At 39.9% G+C, this 21807-nt stretch overlaps 2 protein-coding genes across 2 annotated transcripts; both read right to left on the bottom strand.

Annotated features, from left to right (window-relative positions):
* Positions 1–1192: 1192 nt before the first annotated feature.
* bnip3la (BCL2 interacting protein 3 like a) lies at positions 1193–6763 on the bottom strand. Its single transcript, XM_026321280.1, has 6 exons — positions 6628–6763; positions 5339–5609; positions 3576–3657; positions 3378–3484; positions 3117–3266; positions 1193–2781 (listed from the first exon to the last, which is right to left on the bottom strand). The coding sequence occupies exons 1-6, from the start codon at positions 6677–6679 to the stop codon at positions 2733–2735; spliced, it is 711 nt and encodes a 236-aa protein (XP_026177065.1). The 5' UTR covers positions 6680–6763; the 3' UTR covers positions 1193–2732.
* Positions 6764–8236: 1473 nt separating this feature from the next.
* ppp2r2aa (protein phosphatase 2, regulatory subunit B, alpha a) lies at positions 8237–18327 on the bottom strand. The gene is made up of 10 exons (XM_026321416.2): positions 17966–18327; positions 17555–17632; positions 15871–15968; positions 15502–15667; positions 15201–15313; positions 14218–14395; positions 13258–13422; positions 12345–12514; positions 12051–12142; positions 8237–11738 (listed from the first exon to the last, which is right to left on the bottom strand). Exons 1-10 carry the CDS (start codon positions 17970–17972, stop codon positions 11459–11461), a joined length of 1347 nt encoding a protein of 448 aa, XP_026177201.1. The 5' UTR covers positions 17973–18327; the 3' UTR covers positions 8237–11458.
* Between the last annotated feature and the right edge of the window lie 3480 nt (positions 18328–21807).

Here is a 21807-nt window from a genome sequence, read left to right on the forward strand (position 1 = left end):
GTTAGGAATAAGTGGGTATAGATGATGGGTGGAGGGATTTCACATTGTGGATAGCCAAAATTAAATTGTGGATATCTTAAAGTACTATCTCCTTTCAAGTCAATGAATAATTCTTTTTAATCAAAATCTAGTTGCAGATATCCTGAATTAGTTCTGACCTGCACTGAAGCAGAGTCATAGCTTGGACTCATATTGTTACAGCTTGTCTTGATGCAGAGACTTTTTATACTCAGTCTGAAGGAAAATTGTTGCAGCACAGATGCACACTGACCACTGTGTACAGTACGTTGATCAATTGACTGTAATAATTTCATTATAGGAATAAGCTACAAGTCATCACATTTGTCTTAAGCTATTACACCATTATATACTGTATGAAGAAATAATTTCACGTGCTTATTTAATAATATCTACACTAAAATCCTCAGCCCTCAAAGAATAAACAACTTAGCCTCAGAAATAAATAACATCACTCCTCCTTCTTGGCATTCGTCTCTGTGAAATGTCATTAACATCACTTTAAAGCAGTAGGTCCTCTGGAAGAGCTCAATCAGAAGAGATTGGTTTTATAACAATGATGAGAATGAAATAACTCACTTCTATTCCTATTTGTAATCAGAAAAAACATTAATCAAATGAATAAGTTTAGAAACCAAAAAATAAAGTTAAACTACATTATTTTGAATTTTGTGATGGAAATGAGTGTTGGGACCTTCTGCTGTTTCAAGAACCTTATATTTGTTATGGTTCCTTAGTAGGGACCATCGAACTGCAGCTTGACAGTGGTTAGCACTGTTCCCCCATAGAAAGATGGTTCCAGGCCTAAACCTGCATTCAACCCTGGGGACTTTCTGTGTGGAGTTTGCATGTTCTCCACGTGTCTTTGTGTATTCTCTCCACGTACTCCAATTTCCTCACACAGTCCAAAGAAATACAGGTTGGGATTGGGCGATTTAGTGACTCTGAATAGCCTGTAGGTGTGAATGTGAGTGAGTGGCTGTGTGTCTCTATGTGTCAGCCCTGTGATAGACTGGTCCAGGATGTACCCCGCCTCTTTCCCAATGTCAGCTAGGATTGGCTTCAGCCCCCCTGCAACAAATGCATTTATATTTCAGAATCTATATTTACTACAGTACATCCAAATTTGGTAAAGCCAACTGCTGTTCACTAATCAGCTGTTCAGAAGCCCACAATGATGATATGTGCATTTTATTAATTATGACATAAATAATTCTTAGAGCTCTATCAACTCCTTTGATATTTATATCTTAGCCACTGTATACAGTACAAACTTTATTCAAATTCCAAAATGCTTTGTATTGCACACAAATTACCTGTACATAAGCCTGTTATGATGACATGTACAGTTTATGAGTTAGTATGTGTTAAATAATGCATTAAAGCCTAAATGCATATAGCATGCCTGAACCCAGTTCTGCCAATGCAGCCAATACTGTACGATGTTTCATAGGATTAAGTCATTCATTTACAAACATTGACAAAAGAATCATCTTGTCATTCAATCAGCGGTGATCTACAGAAGTCACATGCATTGTTTCAAGAAATGTTTCTACTTTCTATTGTTTTCTGGAAATTTTACACATACTGTACATGGTTTATTGTGTCATAATATGAGAAATGATTGCACAGCTTAATTCTAACTAAAAGTCAGATAACACTCCTAAATGAGTCCCCTGGCTACACCTTCCTCTGTCAACTCTGACACTTCAGCAATTAAATGACAGCAAAAACACATTACTTACACTGTCACAATGCATAAGATAGAATACGCATTACTATCAATGTATAAACAAATTATACAATGTCAAGAGGTGTCTGACATGGGCCAAATCACAGCTTAAATTATTATTTTTCACATCTACATCTTTAGATTTCTAAACATATATTAAAAAAAAAACATTCTAAGACAAATCACCGATGTGCAGTGGTGAAGGATACAAATTTGGCACTTTGCCTTTGCTGCTATATTACGTTAAAGATATGTCAACAAAAAGAAAAAGTTAATGGCCTGGTAAATTCCCATTCAGTCTATAATTCAAGCAACCCACTGTAAAACTTTGGAGCTACATAAAAGATCAGTGTTTAAGCTTGCCCACCATCAAGAAAACAAAACCTTTGGAAGAAACTCTCAGGAGTAAATTTCTACTCTCGAAAATGTGTGGAATTTAAAAACTAATCCCACTTGTGTAGCATTATTTGTTGCCCAGCCACTAATTAACTGCATCTTGAAAGTTAACACAATAAAAGTCCATTGTGTTCTCAAAGCCAATTCAATAGTTTCCACACATACACACATATTTTTGGTTCATGCACTCTGCTTGCTGAAACACCAGAACAGAGATGCACCTTGGGAGAAGGCCAGATTTCTCATGATGTAACAAACAAAAAAGTGGATCATTTTCAGAAAAAATATTTTTGGGTTCAACTGGATAACCTAAATTTTCCTGCTGAAACAGGGTCTGATCTTCTGGGTTCACGTTGGTGACACAACTGCTAGGTATACTGTTGCCCTGGGTCAAAATGTGCTGGAGTGCAACCACATTGTGCAATGTGAATACCTCTACAACTAACATCTACAATGTGAGAGAATTCAGCGCTGGTTAGAAGGAAAACGTCAGCATACATAGATGCAGAGAGACAGCTTTACTACAGGAAGATGACGGAAAGACTTGGAGACATGAGACCAATCCAGGCACTGCTTCATCTTCTATTCAGTAAGAGCTGGTGGAGGCTGTGGCAATTCTCTTGCCAATGTACACCCTAAAAAAATGTTTAAAGAAATTACATAAGTCAAACCAAAAGAAAAAAAAAAAATTTTTTTTTTCATTTTTGTGAAACAGGTTATTTCAATAACAACTTGTAGATGGCTTGCAGGTAGCTATTCCCCCCATAAGTGGTTCCTATTCTATTAATAGACCTGCAGGATGCAGGACACAGATGCAAGGGGCGATTTGCCACAAGTCTGCTGAAAATTAACAATTTTCCCCACTTTCACTGTTTCAATGTTTGTTTTTTTTAATTCAGGCATCATAAATGCGACTTTGTCATTGCCTTACAGGTCCTGCATTACATGTAGGTAGAACTGTACGACTTACCCAAGCCCAAGAGCAAGGATGTGTGAGATGAGTAGGGAAGGGATGAAAACTTTAAGGAACTCAGCTGAGAAGATGCCTCCTTTCTTCATGACTCCACTCTTTCTCATACTGAGAGAGACTGAACGCCGGGGGTGCCTGAAGTGGAATTCCCTGAGCGAACAATCAGTCGACCAATGAATGCAATATTATTTCAGAAAACAATTAAAAATAATATCCTGAGCCATTGTTAGTGAAGGCTTTTGGAAATGAGAACCTCCTTACTTTGGTGGAATGTTTTCTGGTCTGCTGGACCAATCAGCGACCCAGTCTACTTCTTTGTTCATTAGGATGTCTTCCTCTCGGTCCTTCTCTGCCCCATCTTCATCTGACTGCAAATGAGGAGGTAAAGCGATTAGGTTTGGGAGTAAAAGAAACAGACTTGAAAGTGGTTTAACTTTGGATTTGAATATGTTGTTTTACCTGACTACCTCTTGGGCTGGACATTTCCACATCAAAAGTTATCTGACCCTCATCGTGGTCTGGACTTGGTGGCCTATGAGGACTGAGTCAACAAGGAAAAAAGATCTTGTAACAGAAAACAATTATCTGAGCCGTGAAGAGCATACAGTGGGTACGGAAAGTATTCAGACCCCTTTAAATTTTTTACTCTTTGTGTCATTGCAGCCTTTTGCCAAAATCAAAAAAGTTCATTTTATTTCTCATTAATGTACACTCAGCACCCCATCTTGACAGAAAAAAACAGAAATGTAGAAATTTTTGCAAATTTATTAAAAAAGAAAAACTGAAATATCACATGGTCATAAGTATTCAGACCCTTTGCAGTGACACTCATATTTAACTCACATGCTGTCCATTTCTTCTGATCCTCCTTGAGATGGTTCTGCTCCTTCATTGGAGTCCAGCTGTGTTTAATTAAACTGATTGGACTTGATTAGGAAAGGCACACACCTGTCTATATAAGACCTTACAGCTCACAGTGCATGTCAGAGCAAATGAGAATCATGAGGTCGAAGGAACTGCCCAAGGAGCTCAGAGACAGAATTGTGGCAAGGCACAGATCTGGCCAAGGTTACACAAGAATTTCTGCAGCACTCAAGGTTCCTAAGAGCACAGTGGCCTCCATAATCCTCAAATGGAAAAAGTTTGGGATGACCAGAACTCTTCCTAGACCTGGCCATCCAGCCAAACTGAGCAATCGTGGGAGAAGAGCTTTGGTGAGAGAGGTAAAGAAGAACCCAAAGATCACTGTGGCTGAGCTCCAGAGATGCAGTAGGGAGATGGGAGAAAGTTCCACAAAGTCAACTATCACTGCAGCCCTCCACCAGTTGGGGCTTCATGGCAGAGGGGCCCGACGGAAGCCTCTCCTCAGTGCAAAACATATGGACTCCCAGACTATGAGAAATAAGATTCTCTGGTCTGATGAGACCAAGATTGAACTTTTTGGCGTTAATTCTAAGTGGTATGTGTGGAGAAAACCAGGCACTGCTCATCACCTGCCCAATACAATCCCTACAGTGAAACATGGTGGTGGGAGCATCATGTTGTGGGGGTGTTTTTCAGCTGCAGGGACAGGACGACTGGTTGCAATTGAAGGAAAGATGAATGCAGCCAAGTACAGAGATATCCTGGAAGAAAACCTCTTCCAGAGTGGTCAGGACCTCAGACTGGGCCGAAGGTTCACCTTTCAACAGGACAATGACCCTAAGCACACAGCTAAAATAACAAAGGAGTGGCTTCGGAACAACTCTGTGACCGTTCTTGACTGGCCCAGCCAGAGCCCTGACCTAAACCCAATTGAGCATCTCTGGAGAGACCTGAAAATGGCTGCCCACCAACGTTCACCATCCAACCTGACAGAACTGGAGAGGATCTGCAAGGAAGAATGGCAGAGGATCTCCAAATCCAGGTGTGAAAAACTTGTTGCATCATCCCCAAGAAGACTCATGGCTGTACTAGCTCAAAAGGGTGCTTCTACTCAATACTGAGCACAGGGTCTGAATACTTATGACCATGTGATATTTCAGTTTTTCTTTTTTAATAAATTTGCAAAATTTTCTACATTTCAGTTTTTTTCTGTCAAGATGGGGTGCTGAGTGTACATTAATGAGAAATAAAATGAACTTTTTTGATTTTGGCAAATGGCTGCAATGACACAAAGAGTGAAAAATTTAAAGGGGTCTGAATACTTTCCGTGCCCACTGTATGATGACCTTTATTCCTACCTATCACAGGAGGAGTTACTTGGGCTGGATTCATGCTGTGCATCCAGGAGAATCTTTTCCATGTCTCCATTGTGGATAGAGGAGGACGACGGCACATGCTCCAGTCCTCCAATAAGGGTTTCATCCGGCTCAGACACCATTTCCAAAGTCTGCAGAGTTTGACTCAAACCATCATTTGCATTTATTTGGTCTTGAGCGGGTGCCATTAGTGGGTTGGTCTGCACGCCCTGGGCTCCTGTGTTCCCATTCAACTCCAACTCTACCCAAGAGCCTTGGCAACACAAAGGTCAAGAGGAGAAAAGGGAGCAAAGGCAGTGTGTGTTAAACGGCACAGAAACACAGATCTGACCAATACTTCCTGCACTACTGACAGTGTGCATTCAAATGAAGTCTGTGCAGTGCGTCCATGATAGCATGTCTTTGTGCCACTGCCCCACAGAAACAGCCTGCACATTTTTTTCTTCCAGACAGGAGGGGGTTATGTAATCTCTTCCAGCCTGCGGGCTTGAATGAGCACAGAATGTAAACCTTATGATAACATGTGACGCCCTTATTCCCCGTTTTGGGCTCGCTGAAAGGAAAACATCCTTCATGTCATTTGGAGGCGGCACGTATGCATGACGTACTGCACATTTAGAGCGGAGTCTCGTTAATGCTGCTCTCATGCGAGGTCTTGCATAACTGTGTGTATGGCAGTGAGAGACAATTAGCCCAGGCATCGTCGCTGTGATGTTGTCAGTGCGAGCTAATGTTTTAGTCCATGAAAGAAAAGGTTTATCGATTCAGGTTTGAACACGGCTTTTCTGCCACTCCACTGTCTCAGCAGCTGTTAGTCTGCAGCAGGCACTTTAGCCAACATCCAACCATCGCCTTCCGTCAAAATGTAGATTTAAAAAACCAAAAAAAGGCGGTGTGTTCAGTGAATAAGCAACTCGACTACACAGCAACTGTCAGACCCACACAGTCACTGGAAAAACAGCAGCAAATAAAAGCAACATTTATTTCTATTGTCTCAAACTTGTTTTCATTTTAGCTCTAACCCGCCCAACGCCGACTTGTCTACGTGATTGGCTACTAACCACATCGATCAAACATTTAGCACGACGCCATTGGCTAGCTCGTATGTGCCGTCAAACAACATCGCCCCTCCCAGAAGAAGAGGAAATACCATACCCGACGTAACTTTTACAATAAAATCTTCATTATGAATATATTCTCAAAACGCATGCACTCGTTAGGAACAATAAAGTAGCTTTTGTACCGGGCAGCACTGCGACGGTGTGACCTACCGTTCAGTCCGGGCTCTTCGTTATTGTTTTGTTGAGCAGCAGCGGTGGACATGTTGACTATCCAGTTTTAGCGTTCATCAACATGACACGCACACAAACCGCGATGTGCGCATGCGCCAAATCCGTCCAGCGTCCACAGACTAGAGGCAGGTTTTGGAGGACTGATGGGCGTTTTATTTTGAGTAGCTTACTTTTATTTAATTACTAAAACAGGCTTTTGTTACAAATTAATATGATTTCTAGATTTACAAAATCCTTATTGCGGTAAGGATAAAAACACTTCACTTTCAGTCAAAAAGTTATTTTCCCATTATAGATTATATATAAAAACTATGAACTAACACATATGAAATTAGGTTGTAAGAAAAGAAGTGTTAAACCAAGCAAAATGTTGTAGCATTTAGCACAGTCCTAGAACTGTTCAGTTTTGATAACTACATGGAACGTGATGGTGTGTTCAAGCTTGTGACTGGTGCTGTATGTACATGGCATTTGTGTTTTGATCAGGTGCTGGCCAAGAGCAGGGCCTGGGTGGACCCTGAGTCTGTGGAGGGTTTGAGGCGTGCTGATAAGAGTAGAGCTGGCTGCATTCGCCTCTTATCACCCACTCCTCAAACGGCTATACATGATTGGACATAACTATTATTGTGAGGACACTGACATATCTGTTGGTGTTTGCTGTAGATTTATAGGACACATCACCCCTGCTCCAGTTTCCAAAAAAGGGTCCTTGTCATAAATTCAAAATATGCATTTCTCTGTTGTGTACAATGAAAGAGTTACATTCTGCACATGGTTAAGAGTTTAAACAGAGGAAGGCAGCTCTTCAGTAATCCACTGCCTTTGAGACTCATGCCACAAACCAGAGAAGTGCTTATGGTCACACAGGTCACAGACAGAGTTGATTTGCAGTTGTAAAGGCTTTTGTAGACAGCCCTTTTCATATGATCTTCCATACACAAACCAGAAAGCAGTTTAGTCATTTTGTTTAGAATTCAGGTTTGAAATTCTTTATTACTTTTCATCTAAATTGTACTTTATACCATTTGACAACAAACATGGCTGTACAATGAACCATTTAAGCAGATCACCAAAACTCTCCTACAAACTTTATTCAAGAGCCCCTTGAAAGAAAAACAAAAGCATACAAATAATGTAATTTGATAAAATAAAAGTGCATTTTGTTTCAACTCCTGTGATACATTAGATGTGTGTATAATGCTGCTGCAATTAGGAAAACCTTACACCTCAAATTTATAGCTGCCTTGAGATTTCCTTTATACTGTATGTAGGGCAAGTTTAGTTGACTCAAGGTTTATGTTCTAAAACAATTATAGAAACTTGAATTTTTAAAAGTATGATCTACCTGAAAATAAGGCAGCTTTTCCTGAAAAGCAGTTTTTTTCTTGAAGATACAAGGTTTTGATCACAGAGCAGCGACAAATTCCCCTGAGCAGTCTCCTGTCTGGCATGCCAGAAAGTTCAAGAAACATACTTGATTATCTTACTTCTTCTTCATGCTGTAAGAAAGGCAGCAGAGTTTTTCTGTCTTTAGGATTTACACAAATAGTTATGAAGACAAGATGAGAGGAAAATGAAAAAGATTAAAAAGTTTCACAACTTTTATTAACGTCAGTGACTGGTTGTTAATGATGCCCTGACACTAATACTGTGATGTGATGACTGTCTCTGTGACATCTGCAAAGATGGTATTGCTTTTTTTTTTTAAAGCCAATGTTATCACCTTTTTTGTTTAATGTTTTTGCCCCTTTTGATCTGGTACTCATAGATGTTTTTGCATTTTTAGACTTTTTCACATTTTCAAACAGGTTGTTAGAACACCAGCCATTTAACAGTGAGTACATGCAGGACGAGGCTGATCAATGATCTCATATTTTGAACTTCCCTTGTTGATTGGTAGCTACTTAAGTGCATCATCCTTGACTGTGGAATGAGACAAAGGTGCCACATTATACAGTTTCATGCATACATAAGAGGCTAAGAACTTGAATGACTGCCACACAATCTTGCATCAGACAGTAAAGACAAATTGATTTTCAAAAAGGTTGCAAAATAAAAACATAAAAACAACCCCAGATATTAGAAAAGTGTCTCATTAGTAGAGGATATTACCCAGAGCCCTGAGAGAGTGACACTCAACAGTAGCCTAGCACCACATAGGTGGTTATCTCAGGGGCAACGTAATGATTGGAGATCAGTTCTTTAAGGTAGGAGTGACACATAAATATTATCCAGTGGAACAAAAAGCTTCATGCCCTGATTTAAAGGCTTAATCTATTATCAAACCATAAATCTGAAGTGGAAAACTGTACTATAATCAAGCTGTTTACTCCACAGGAGAATGGGCAACATGTGACTGAAGCATAGTGTAGCAAAGAAACAGCAGGGTTACATTTAAAAAAAAAAATTGCCCATGTTCATTACAGTCAGTCACGACTGCTCCCACACAAGTCCTCTGCCAACCAAGTGCTTAACAAACTCTCCTTTAAAATAAACAAGTCTGTATAGGAGAGCTATCCCTGCATCACAGGAGAGATGAGACATTTCATACAAAAATTCATAATCAGTCATTTAGCCTAGTCAACTGACTTGACTAGATTTAGAGAGAGCTTGATTTAACAGTTCAAACATTACATGTTAAATAAAATGCCTTTCCTCATTTAGACCCACAGGGGCCTAGTCTTTCACAGTGAGAAAAATGTTTCAGAAACAAAACAATGGCACATAAAAAGTATGTTAAGATCCAAATGTAACTCTGAACTGTCCAAATAAGGTCTACATAAACATCTGTTACAGCCAGCCAAATTATAAAAATAAACTGTTATAGTGCTTATGACTACAGAGGTACTGACACCTGAAAATACTTTTCTTTGGACATCCCAAGTCAGAAATTACACACTTCCTCAATGTCACAAAAAGTCTCTAGCTTTCAAAGAACGAACATCCCAAAGTCACATGACTAAAAAAAAAAACAAAACAAAAAAAAAAAGATTACCCAATCACACAACCTTCCCTCTACAATCAGTCTGAGACAGACAGCTAAAGAAACTACAGTGATCAGACTGTAATCCTATTGCCTTATTTTATACAAAAATAAATCAGCTATAGTGATTATTCTTATTTTATCAGGTACAGTACAAAACATCATTTAAAAAAAGAAAGAAAGAAAGAAAGAAAAGTGTAAAGCGATCAATCTGCAACAGCACAACTGGCTTTGTGGAGAAGATGGCAGCAGCACTCCAATTTGATGCCATAGACGACGAGAAATTTAGGCCACATGATGCCATTATGCTCTTCAACATATAAAACCTTTTGTCCTGAGCTTCATATGGTGGTCCACATGCGTGCAATGGGGGTCCATCTGACCAGGGGCACCCTCCACAAGACAGCTTTACATGACTGAAACTTTTAGTGTGTACAGGACTAGTTACTTTGGCATGATTAGCCTCCATTCAACTCCAAAAACAATAATATCAGATCAGTGTGTGTGCACGGCGTTCTTATGACCACATTAAAAAAAATACATTTTTTATCCTTTAGCTCATTAATTACAAATTTAGTATACATTACTGCTGACAATTTTCCGAAATGTAGTCATTTCAAAATACTATGAAAAATCAACTTGCATGCTTATGATAAATAATTTATCTTCTTGAATAAGAAGTCAGGTTTTGGTAATGGATCTGAGACCAGTGACTTCTAAAAGCCTGATGCTCTTATGTTCAAAATGTACAGTTCTGAGGTTCAGCAACTCAAAAGCCATTGCATTTACAAGTTATCATATCAGAAACTCTAAAAGACAAACATTTCAAAACATAGAGGTTGTTAAAAGAGCAATGAATTTCATATATTAAAATGGATGTTAGGTAACTCACTTATAGTGGCAGATATTATGGTACGCTTGATAGCACTGGGAATAATTACTTTGACTTAAAGACAACAAGAAGGCCACTCTGATGTCAAGTATGCTAACCTTCCTGCTGTGGACACGAGTGTAAACCAGGGGGTGCCTGACAGAGGCAGTTACAAAGTTGATTTAGTACATGTTGGTGCAGTGTTGATGAAAGTTAACAGTAATGTAAGTTACACTATTTGTAAAAAATGAGATAAAACATAATCAAACACTAGATTAGTCCTTAACCAGCATAAGCATACTCTACATTAGGAAAGAAAATATTACGTGAACTTGGCAACTTGACAATTACTTGGGGAAAATATGGAGTGTTGACAGCTTGGATTAGCAGTGTTTCAGGCCAGTACGAAAAGGAACAGAGAAATACAAACAGGAGAAAGAAGTTTCCATTGAAACTCTTAACATGGTAGCTACAAAAACTTAACAGCTGGTAGCCATGACATACTAATGAATCATTTCATAATGGCACAAAAGAGTAATGAAACAAACTAGCCAAATATGTGTATTTAACACGTTTTCCCTTTGTTTGGGATGTAGTGGAGCTGCAAACCATCGCTTGGTGAATGAGTGATCCTAGTGAAGTAACCCATGACAGCAAATCCATAAGACTGGACTCAGATCTACAAACCTTGAATGTTTATGTCTGTAATACACACACAAACTGTGCATGTAAATGCCTGCTTAAAAGTATTGCATTAATGCTACTGTTATTTGCTGACAGTACACTTTGTCACACTCAATACTAAAATCACCAAGGGCAGATCATTTCAAGACTTTTAGGCAAAGAAAGACAGATATTATTTGTATGTGTTTGTCAGAGCAGTGGGGCTCAAGAGGAAACTGGGATCTGAGCGGTTTAAAAAAAAAAAAACAAAAAAAAAACCAAAAAAAAAAACCCTAGTTCAGTTTTTCCTGGAATATGTACAGATTGTTGGTTGTGGCCACAGCAATGATGTTGTCCAGAGGATGCCAAGCAGTGTGGAGGATCTTCTTGTTAAAGTCCAGACTGTCCACACTGATCTCATCCTTTTTGCGTTTCCCACCTGTGCTTACTTTGCGAGGTTTCAGGACCGATCGTGGCTTGCTGTTTTCCCGCGATGCCTCTAAGGTGACGTCCTGCCGGTAGCCTCTGTCAAACATCCTGAAGAAATTGTTGTAGGAACCAGTCATCACAACACTGCAGAGAGACGAGGAATGATAGTAAACAACATTATGATCACAGAAGACACAAACCAAGAAAAAAAAAAGTATTACTCTCTGTCATGGAGCACATCAGCATATACAGAGTACCCCAGAGCCATTCAAACCAAATCGTTCATTGCCTAATATTCTGCACTGAGCAGATAACCACAGTAAATGATAAGACCATTTGCACCAAATGAAGCCAAGCCCAAAACATTTTCGGGCATCATGCACTTTAGCACACAGAGAGAGAGAGAGAGAGAGAGAGAGAGAGAGAGAGAGAGAGAGAAAATATGTTTTTGCTTACCTGTCATTTCCATTCCAACAGCACTCAAACTTGTCAAAGATGCAATCATTCTCATAGAGCGAACACAACTTACTCCTGAGATATTCATGCACCTATTAAAGGAAAATGACAAAGAGGTGTTTTTATATATAGTGTTGCTGTAGTGAAAATAACATTGCTGAAGACCTGGATATCCTGATTATGACATCTGCAAAACAGCTCCCTCTTGTGAAGAGTCAGCAGAATAGTGGCAGGACTCTCAGTTTCACACACACACGCAAAAAAAAAAAAAAAAAAAAAAAAAAAAAAACAGACCTGATATGTCTCTACAGGCCGAGTCTCCATGTTGAGATCCCAGATTTTAACAGACAGGTAGTCGCGGGTCATCATGTAGCGTCCACTGTGGCTGAACTTCACGTCAGAGATGGATGAGATGATTTCAGAAAAGAACGACCGATTGTTTGGATCCTCTGGTTCTTCAAACACTGAAGAAGAAAGGATGGATGCCATTATTTTACCCTGACTACCACTTATTGCAGTGTTGGCAATCATTTTTTCCCCCCATTCAGCTGAACACAACTTAAAGTGACACATACAACTCAATGTTAATGTGCTCACTTCATGAGTACCCTCTCATGTTCTCTCTGCGGTCTCGTGAACTCAAACTATTTTTGCAACACGTTTCAACAACCCTGCTTTATTTAAATCTGGAAAAAGAAAAAAAAAAAGAAGAAAAATTTTTAAAAATAATAAAAAGGAGTGTACTGCCAAATCCAACACCAGTATGGAAACAAAAGGCTGAACTTTTGTTCACTTGTTAAACTTCTGCACATCCCTTTATTTACATTATGTGCACACATTAAATACATATTTAGCTATTTCTATTCCTCACACCTTCTCCTTACACAAAACCACAGAGTTCACACAAATGTTTCACTATTAAGGCCTTCTCAGGAAAGTGTATGCTTGATTAAAGCTGATGACTTTGAGGATGATGTGGCTCAGATGTTAGAGAAGCTACTGCCCAATCAAAACATCTGGTATTTGAACAGCACTGTATTCAACGTGGATGTTAGTTGATAAAGATACAATCACCACTGACCTCACAACAGAAGTGGGACAATCTGGGATATGATATGCATTAAAGCATTAAAGTTTCCTGTTTCACTGTCTGTAATCCACTTTCCAGCCACCCTGTAGTCACACAGTCTAAATAAAGTTGGCTTACTTTTGGCGTGCTTGTCGCACAGTGCTGACGCCCTCATGTCGCACATCCGGATGGTGCCCTTGCTGCTGCTGTAAACGAAAGTGTTGCATTGGTTGGGGTGGAACTCTGCTGCTGTGATCACCTCTGTCAACTCCTCCATATTGGCTGGTTTAATGTCAACAATATCTGAAGAAGTGAGGTTAAGGTCATAGAGCTCAAAATAGTTCCATAACTCTAAGGAACAAAAACGTTTTTAGCATCAAGTACCATCGGGCTACCGCATAATCCAGTGCTCCCTTTGAATGTGGCGATAGCCAACAGCTTTCTCATCAAAAAGTCATTGGTCGGCTCAATTTAGGTCTACATTTTTCTTTACACTAAAACTACTTTGGGGTCAAATGTTCACTTTTAATACACACTACGTTAGAACCATTATGAGGAAGTTAAGGATTCCTTACTCTGGAGGGAGCATGAAAAATATGACATTGTGGTAAACACGTATGTACTGCAAAAAATGTAATATTTAATATGCCTTTTTATTTTTTAGAAACACACAGCACCACAGAGACATCCCTCATATAGGCTGTGTAACAAATTAGGTTTATTCATTTACTGACTCAACATGGGCAATGAAAAGTGTCCCAGTATGCAGCTGGGTTCAGTTAATTGAAGGGACTAAGCACTGACTGAGTCCAATCTGACCGATGCACAGGGAGCAGGAAAACAGGGACATAGCATGAATTCATAATTTTATACAAACATACAGAAAACTCCTTTAAACCTGTGTTCACTCAAACAGCCTGTTTGACCATTTTTAAATAAAAACTGCTCACCAAATAAATAAACTCGCATTTCCAAATACCAAGAACAGTGACGACTAAGCTGGTCATAAAAACACATGGGAGATTAGTGGTCGTGGGTCTGTGAATATAAAGATTTACAGAAGATGCTGGATGAAAGGAATTCAAAAACAAAGGATACTAAAGCTCCGATCAGTGATCTCCAGATGCCACAGGTTAATGCGCAGGTCATCTGCAGACAGGTAGGTCTCACAATCGCTGTTGACTGAGATGGAGTTGATATGGTAGGTGTGAGCATTTGCAAACACTCGTCTAGGACTGGCTTCCACCATCAAGTCCATTGGCCTGAATACTGGTACCTGAAGAGAGGGGACGTGGTTAATATGACTATGTACCTCCCAGAGTGGTTAAATTCATTTATTTTGTTGTTTGTTTTTTTAAAAGGGATTTTTCCATCTGGCTGAAAAATATCCAAAACTGTTCTTTTAGCTCAGACAAAGAGAGACATGAATGTAGGTATTCCACTTCATTTTGCTGAAAGTCTGTGGCAGAAAAGTTGGAAAAATGACAAAAGGGTCTTGTCTCAGTGTAGCAGCCTGGTCTGTTAAAAAGAATCTATATTTGGAATCGACTCAATAAATATGGATCAGTGTTTCCAAAACTGAAGGATGCAGAGGTACAAAAAGTGGTGTGAAACTAAAGCTGAGCAGACCTTTTACTTGTCATACACTAACTGCTGCACTTCAGACATTACAAGAAGAGACTGTTCATGTCATTTGTTAGACCTGTGCTTTTACAGGACATGTCAGTATAAGTGGATGACCACAGTGCGAATTAGTGATAGAATACCTCACCTTTTTTTTCAAATAATTTATATTTAGATGAAGAAAGTTTGAAAACAGCAAAACATTTTTTACACGTGCAAATCAAACCAAATTTGGTGCAAATCAACTGTAGCCAACTATTAGAAATCCAGCACATTAAAACTTGATCAAGAGTAATGTCATTAACACAATCATGTTCATCGTCATTGAACATGTATACAGCAGTCTGGTACCAGTCTGGTAGATAGACCTATCAGGCCGGTTACACCTATAAGAAATGCTGATAAAGACCTATGAGGCCAACGAGGAAGACTGCCGTGACAGTCCAAACATGACACACCCGTAGTGTTGTGACAGTATTGGGATCTCTGCATCGCCCATCCTCTTCCTTCAAATTGTAGCCCTCTGGTCTCTTATCACGCTCACTAATTTTCCACAGTTTTATGGTTTTGTCTGGCAAAAAAAAAAAAAAATGGAAGAAGTCATTTTCAGCAAGAGAACCAACTGTAAGTTTAGATTACTTGTTGCCAATGGTATCTCAAAAGGAAAAATGGCCTGGCTGCACATTAAAATAGCTGAAAATCACCAACTCATGCTTACTACAGCGAACCAGTTTCATTTGAATACAGTGTTTTACCAACCATTTGTAGATAAAAGGAACTGAGCTGCATTTTTCTGAGGCAACCATCGAATCTTGTTGATCTTCTCTTCGATCTCAAGGCTTTTCAGGTAGTCAAACTCAGGCTCATGGCTCTGGAAGGTGCTGTAAACATTGTACTCTCCTCGGCACTGTGGATGATTCTTACTCTAAACAATAACAGACTGCAGATCAGACAACATTCAAGCGTTGTTATGACAGAAACAGACCAATGCTGACAGCAAGGATCAGTGTTTCATGTATGACTTTATTACAGCCTTAAAATATGAATTCAGTAAAATGTACAACAAGGTTGCACAGATTTGACTGTTTGTGAAGATTTATTTTCATCAGCTGAGCCACCAAAACTCACCTCTGGCTCCTGCTGAAAGATGACAACCCGTCCCCCTTTGTCCCCAGTTGCTAGTAGCTCCCCAGAGTGGTTAAATTCAACCGTAGATATGATGTCCGCTGTCAGTAAGACAGTGCAGAAAATGTTCAACTTTATAGGATCCAATTTGTTACTGTTGTCAAGAACCTGTTGTGTAAATCTGAGGCATGTTTATTATTTTGTAATGACTAGTCAGGTTTCCTGGTTGAGCAATTCATTTCCTACCAGTGACACTCTAAATTCAGGCAACAGCATGAAATATATTGCATTTTGCTCCTGTTTTCTCCCACCTGTTAGGTTTGACAACACAGCTGAGCAGAGATGTACTATGTATATACACTACAGTGTGCTAGTGCAATGCAACTACAAGGGGGGGGAGTGCCCTTTTGAAGCTTTTCAGCACTAGCACTTTTTAAAAGAGAAGCATTCTCATCAAATCCTACAGTACAACAATCAATCCCTGTTTGCAGCCTGGCACTATTCTGAGCTAGTGTAATCCTCAATATAGACTATGGTGTTGTTCTTCCCTAACACTGCAAACGAAGTGCCTGATACGACCTGACTCCATACAATCTCTTGGATAAAACAAAAAAAGGACAGACTGAAGGACAGTATTTCTGCAGGAGTCAAACAAAAGTACATCACTAATGTAGTTTTACCTCAATGTTCACCTATGTACCTCCTACACCTACAAGGAGAGGCTCACATTTATACTTGTTCTCAGGCAAAGCTTACTGTAAACAAACATGAAGTCCTTTAGACACAAGTAAGCCCATCATGTACTGTAAACACGTGTTTAGGGCACCTGTGAATTTCCTTATTGGCCAATGGGAAACAGGCAGGTAAATTCCACCACTGACCTTTTTTCTGCATCAAACAGGCAAATACTTTTTCTTTTTTAAATAATCTGCACTAATTGTTTCCATGTACTATCCTAAAATTATCTACAGTTCTGCAAAATGCACTTAATTCAACTCACAATCAGGCATGTTCTCACTTAACCCCAGTGGTATCTACAAGTGTGAGCCATTGAAAAGTAAGTAGTCAGGCTAATCAGCATCTATTTGTTAGCACAACATATAGTGAATGTGCATTATCAGTGCTTTAGGAAAGACATTTTATCATTTCAGCTCATTTTGGTGCTCAAAATATGAGACAAAAGGTCCCCACGCATGGTAAGATTCAGACAGCTATGTGGGAGGATTTTTTTAACCCAATCACCTTTAAATGACCACTTTAATGCACTCTGCACTCACTCGAAGTTCAGCCACACTGCTTCATGAACTTCCTACTTGTTTACAAAACAAAACAAAAAGTACCATTGCCCTGCAGAGGTAAAAACCTGCAGCTATTCATTTCTGGCATACATTTCACTCTCAAGCACGTAAACACGAAGGTTACGCAACACACGCTTCACAAATCTCTGAGGATTAATAAAGTTGATCTCATCTCAAACACAATCCTGAGGAACTGTGGTGAAGAACTGTAAAGTAGTGCTGACAAACTGTGAAATAGATGAAGGCGCCACACCTCTGACCGTGTTGTTGCAGTAGAAATGTCAGTCACAGACATGTTTAACAGGACAGGCAGCACTGAGGTTCAAAAACAAGCAGGGGGACAATCAAACTAGTGCATGTTGGCGACTGTGCCCAGCACATGGACTTACCTTCAGCGACATCATCATCCACCGCTCCTTTGACTTGGGAGAAGCACCACTGCACATCATTGCTCCCAGCACCGGCCCCTGCACAAAACACAGCCCGGTCCCCAACAACACACCACCGTCAGAGACAACTTCACACGCCTTAGCATGGGGCTAACTTGGCTAAACACGCCGACGTCAGAACAGGGCTGCTCATGGCTTCACACTAATTTCACAGTATACCTGGAGAAACTATTTCTGAGCCACGGGGGCTAGTTTAGGCAGGTTTATCATGGAAAAGTCTCACTCTCACAGTCACTAGCGGCTCAAAGTAGCCTAGCCTGCTAGCTAGCCTGTGCTGGGGGACCAGACCTGCTCGTCGTGTCGGCTGGACAGGCTAGTTATTGTGAAATGAACGACCAGCTGTGCTTTTACCTGCCATGTTGAGCGACTCACACACAGGGGATGTCTGCAGCTGGCTCGGGCCCTGGACCGGAGCAGTGCTCACCCGGGTCGGCTGGGTGGTTCTGACCGAGGAGCAGGGGCGGAATGAAACTGCGAGTGCTGCTTTAAACTCCGCAGACCGCACAAGTCCTCGGCCCAGTTGGTGCAGACAGTAGGAGACAAACAAAGAAGCTGAACTGCAAGCCTCGGTGCTGGTTCCAGACTTTACACCCTACTTTGAGATTTCCCTCGCCTCTCCCAGCATTACTCTTTCAAAATGGCGCAACTCGGGCGGCGTTCAGCAGGCGTCAAACTGAGAGAGCGGCGAGGGTGCACCAGGAAATTTTAACCCGGCTGAGTCCTGAACCGTCGGGGACGAAGTTCTGTCTGCTGTCTCCGGAAACCACATGGTTAACCGATTTATAGCACATTTTATTTTTAATGAAAACTCACAAGGACTTTTTTTTAAAAAAGAGAAAACCATATAACCCTTAAACCCCGCTCGTGTGCATTGTCTCAATGATTAAAATCGATCTCACCCACGCATGCAGGTTAAATTCAGCAAAGTTATAAAACAAAACTAGAATTTGACATGAAACATCAAATACATTTTTATTTCAATTTAATTTTTATTTTGTATATTTTGATTTTATCTGTTTCTATTTAAGCTGATTAATGGTGTTATTGTTAACAGCATTTTTGCTGATAGGGATGATAGGGTGATTGAAACAAACAGATTTGATGTTTACTATTTACTTTTCACTGTATCAAGCAAGATAGACCAAGAGATAAGAGGGAGTCAAACAGTAACAGCAGTGACACCTGCAGCTGCCACCCAGGTGTTAGTAGCAACATCAGATCCATTCAGGTGTCATAATGTAAGTCATGGCAGTGTGACAGTGTGAGGCAGCACATACAAAACCAGAAGCCAGAAACTGAAGCAACAAAATGTTTTTTTTTTTTACAGCTGTGCTTCTGCTGTGACATGCCAGACTTTATTTCGTGGAAAATGCCTGACAGCTCTTTTTCACTCCCATTCTCTGCCCATTGGGTAAGTAAAATAATGTTTAGTTTTGTGTTTGTTTTTTAAAATTAATTTTGTATTATTAGGGGCTTGTTATGAGGCTGTGGTAGCAGAGTTAACAGGAAACATGGGAGACAGAGATGTGACGAGGGTCCAGAGTCAGACAAATCAGGAGCAGCAGCTCATGGTCAGCATCGTAACCTCTACAATACCACAGTGGCATCCCGGTCCTTTGTAATTATAACCAATTTTATTACTGGAATATGCACCATGTAAGCACAATAAACATTAAAATAACAGACCTTTAAAATAAAGACCTTTAAAGATCTAAGTTTTCTTTATGTCAGAGCCTGCAGGTAATAATGTAGCTGTTATATTAAGCCCCAAATGAATTTCAGTAAAGTAAATCTGGAGGCTTCAGGAGCTCTTAGAGCTTGGGGCCCACACGGTAAATGCCCCTGTTGATTAATCTTTTCCAGACACACTAGGTCCCTTCAGAAGGGACAGCTTTGTTTGACTCATTCATTCAGAAGGAATTAGTGCCACAACATCGAAAGAGTCACCACTGACGTTGCCACTGGTGATGTGCCTTATTTATGAAAAACGCTTTAAACTTTATGTTTGGCTCCCCAAACAGTCTTAAAGCTTTGATCAATCACGAAAACATAATATAGTTCTTGTCTGCTACAGAACCACACAGACATGTTTTATAGATTCATTGTAATCATTTTGCAAATCAGCAGGTATCACAGTTTCTAGATAGCGCACTTAAACAGTCTCAACAAACAAGCTGCTCTATATGCCTGCAGAACCATGTTTAGATTATTCACCAAAAAATGCCCCAAAGCCATGAACTCTACGGCAGAATCAAAAAAAAGAAAATGAACATGGATTTTACTGGAGACATATTTTAGGAACTGCATAGACCACAAATCCCAAAGGTCTCGCTGATCAACAACACTGTCCAAAAGCAGCTTTAAACTTTTGTTTTTACTTTCCCACCATAAAATAAGTGGTCCATCTGGCAAGGAGCAGGGCACCAAACAGCACTGTGTAGCTGAAGAGAACAAATTTGAGGATTTCCTTAAATGTCCGGAGGAAGCGGATTAACAAGGGCTCCACATCCAGAGGCTCTTGCTGGGTCTTCTGCCTGCGAGCAGTGTGAGTCAAGTGCCCCATGTTTTCACCTCGACCCATTCTGCAAAATAAATGAATGGATGAATAAACAACAGAAAACAACTTTAGTGTCCACTAAGGTGCCTATTTGAAGTTCACATAACAACACTGACTATATGAAGTAATTTTAATATGAAGAATAAAAATCAACATAAGACAAAAAGCTTACATTTTTTCTGGGAATAAAATCAGTGGGTTTAATGACATCTTACATATGTCTCATATATTGTTCCCAAGCTAAGTAATTTTTTAGCATTTTTTATGCAATCTTAAATGTGTGCATTTGTATTTGAGGGGCAATTAGTTTTGTTCCAAGCCTTGTAGAGCTGCAAAGTGACAACAGCACTGTTAATAATTTATTTGTACATTACAGTAAGTAGTATCGATCAGCTTGGTTTGTAGTCACAAACAATACAGATTTCTGAACATATCAAGCACCGGCCTTCCGTGATGTGCAGTCCGCAGTTATTTCAGGGTATGCAGCTTGCTCAATGACACTGAATGCAATTATGTATATTTTCCTTAAATTATTATGTGTTGTGCTACAGAAGTTATTGCCAAGCTGGCATATGAACCATGTTAGAGTCAGAATAAATGATGCTGATAGTGTTTTGTTTCGTCTCCCAATTAGAAATAAATGCCAGTATAATGGTATACTGTAGTCAGATGTCATGTTAAAAATATTCTAACGCTAAAGGCTTGACAGACTTAAAACTAAAACTTCACCAAAACAGGATTCAAACATGCATCAAGCATAAAGCAGCTTGTCATATTGTTTATAGAATCATGAAACCAGCCATACCTTGGTGTTGTTGAAGCAGGACAGGAGCTGATCAAAAAGTGGGCTCCTGTGTTTTCAGCCCTGAAGTCCAAGTTGGTGTGTGCTGCCTTGAGCGTTTCCAGCCCTTATTGTAGAGGAGGAGCCAAAAGAGCTGTTCACAAGGATCTGAATCCCCTGGGATTGATGTAATGGGAGTTTAAGTCTTCAGTGCACCTGCTCCTCCAACAATGAAACTGTAGTGTAAGATGCTGTACCTCACACAAAATCTACAATTTAAATATTTCCTAATTAGTTTAATCAAAGCAGTTTCTTTGTCATTCTAACCAATCAACATGTAAGGAAGTTAAATGAGATTTATCCAAGAACAGTTCACCAAAATATCTGAATGCTGTCAGCAGGTCTCCCTGTGTTTGTAGTGTAAGGCACGGAGACGGTATTGACTGAAACAGAGATCAAACACCCCTGTGCAGCACAGTTATCCTCTACCGGAACATGGAGCAAATGGCCTCCTAATTCAATCAGTGTCCTGCACTGTTAAATCATGGGCTGCCAAGGGCTGAGCTCTACAGACAGCACAGGGCCATTATCGGCTGATCTGGAGGCCTGTTACTGTGCTAATTGCTCCTTCAGAGAGCTGGACCACTGCTGACGGATACACTCCCATCTCTGCCTTTCATCCGCTCTCCCTGATCAGTCAGTTTCTGAAAATGATCTGTTTAACAATAGGTAAAATGGCTTCCCAAATGACCAAGTAATACAAGAATAATTTCAGTTAAGACTTTATTTAGCTATAAATCTATCTCAGCAAATGCTACACAAGAAAAACCTCCGTGCAAACAGCGAATGTAAAAA

Source organism: Mastacembelus armatus, chromosome 9 (genome assembly GCF_900324485.2).
Source record: "Mastacembelus armatus chromosome 9, fMasArm1.2, whole genome shotgun sequence".
Lineage (NCBI taxonomy): Eukaryota > Metazoa > Chordata > Actinopteri > Synbranchiformes > Mastacembelidae > Mastacembelus > Mastacembelus armatus.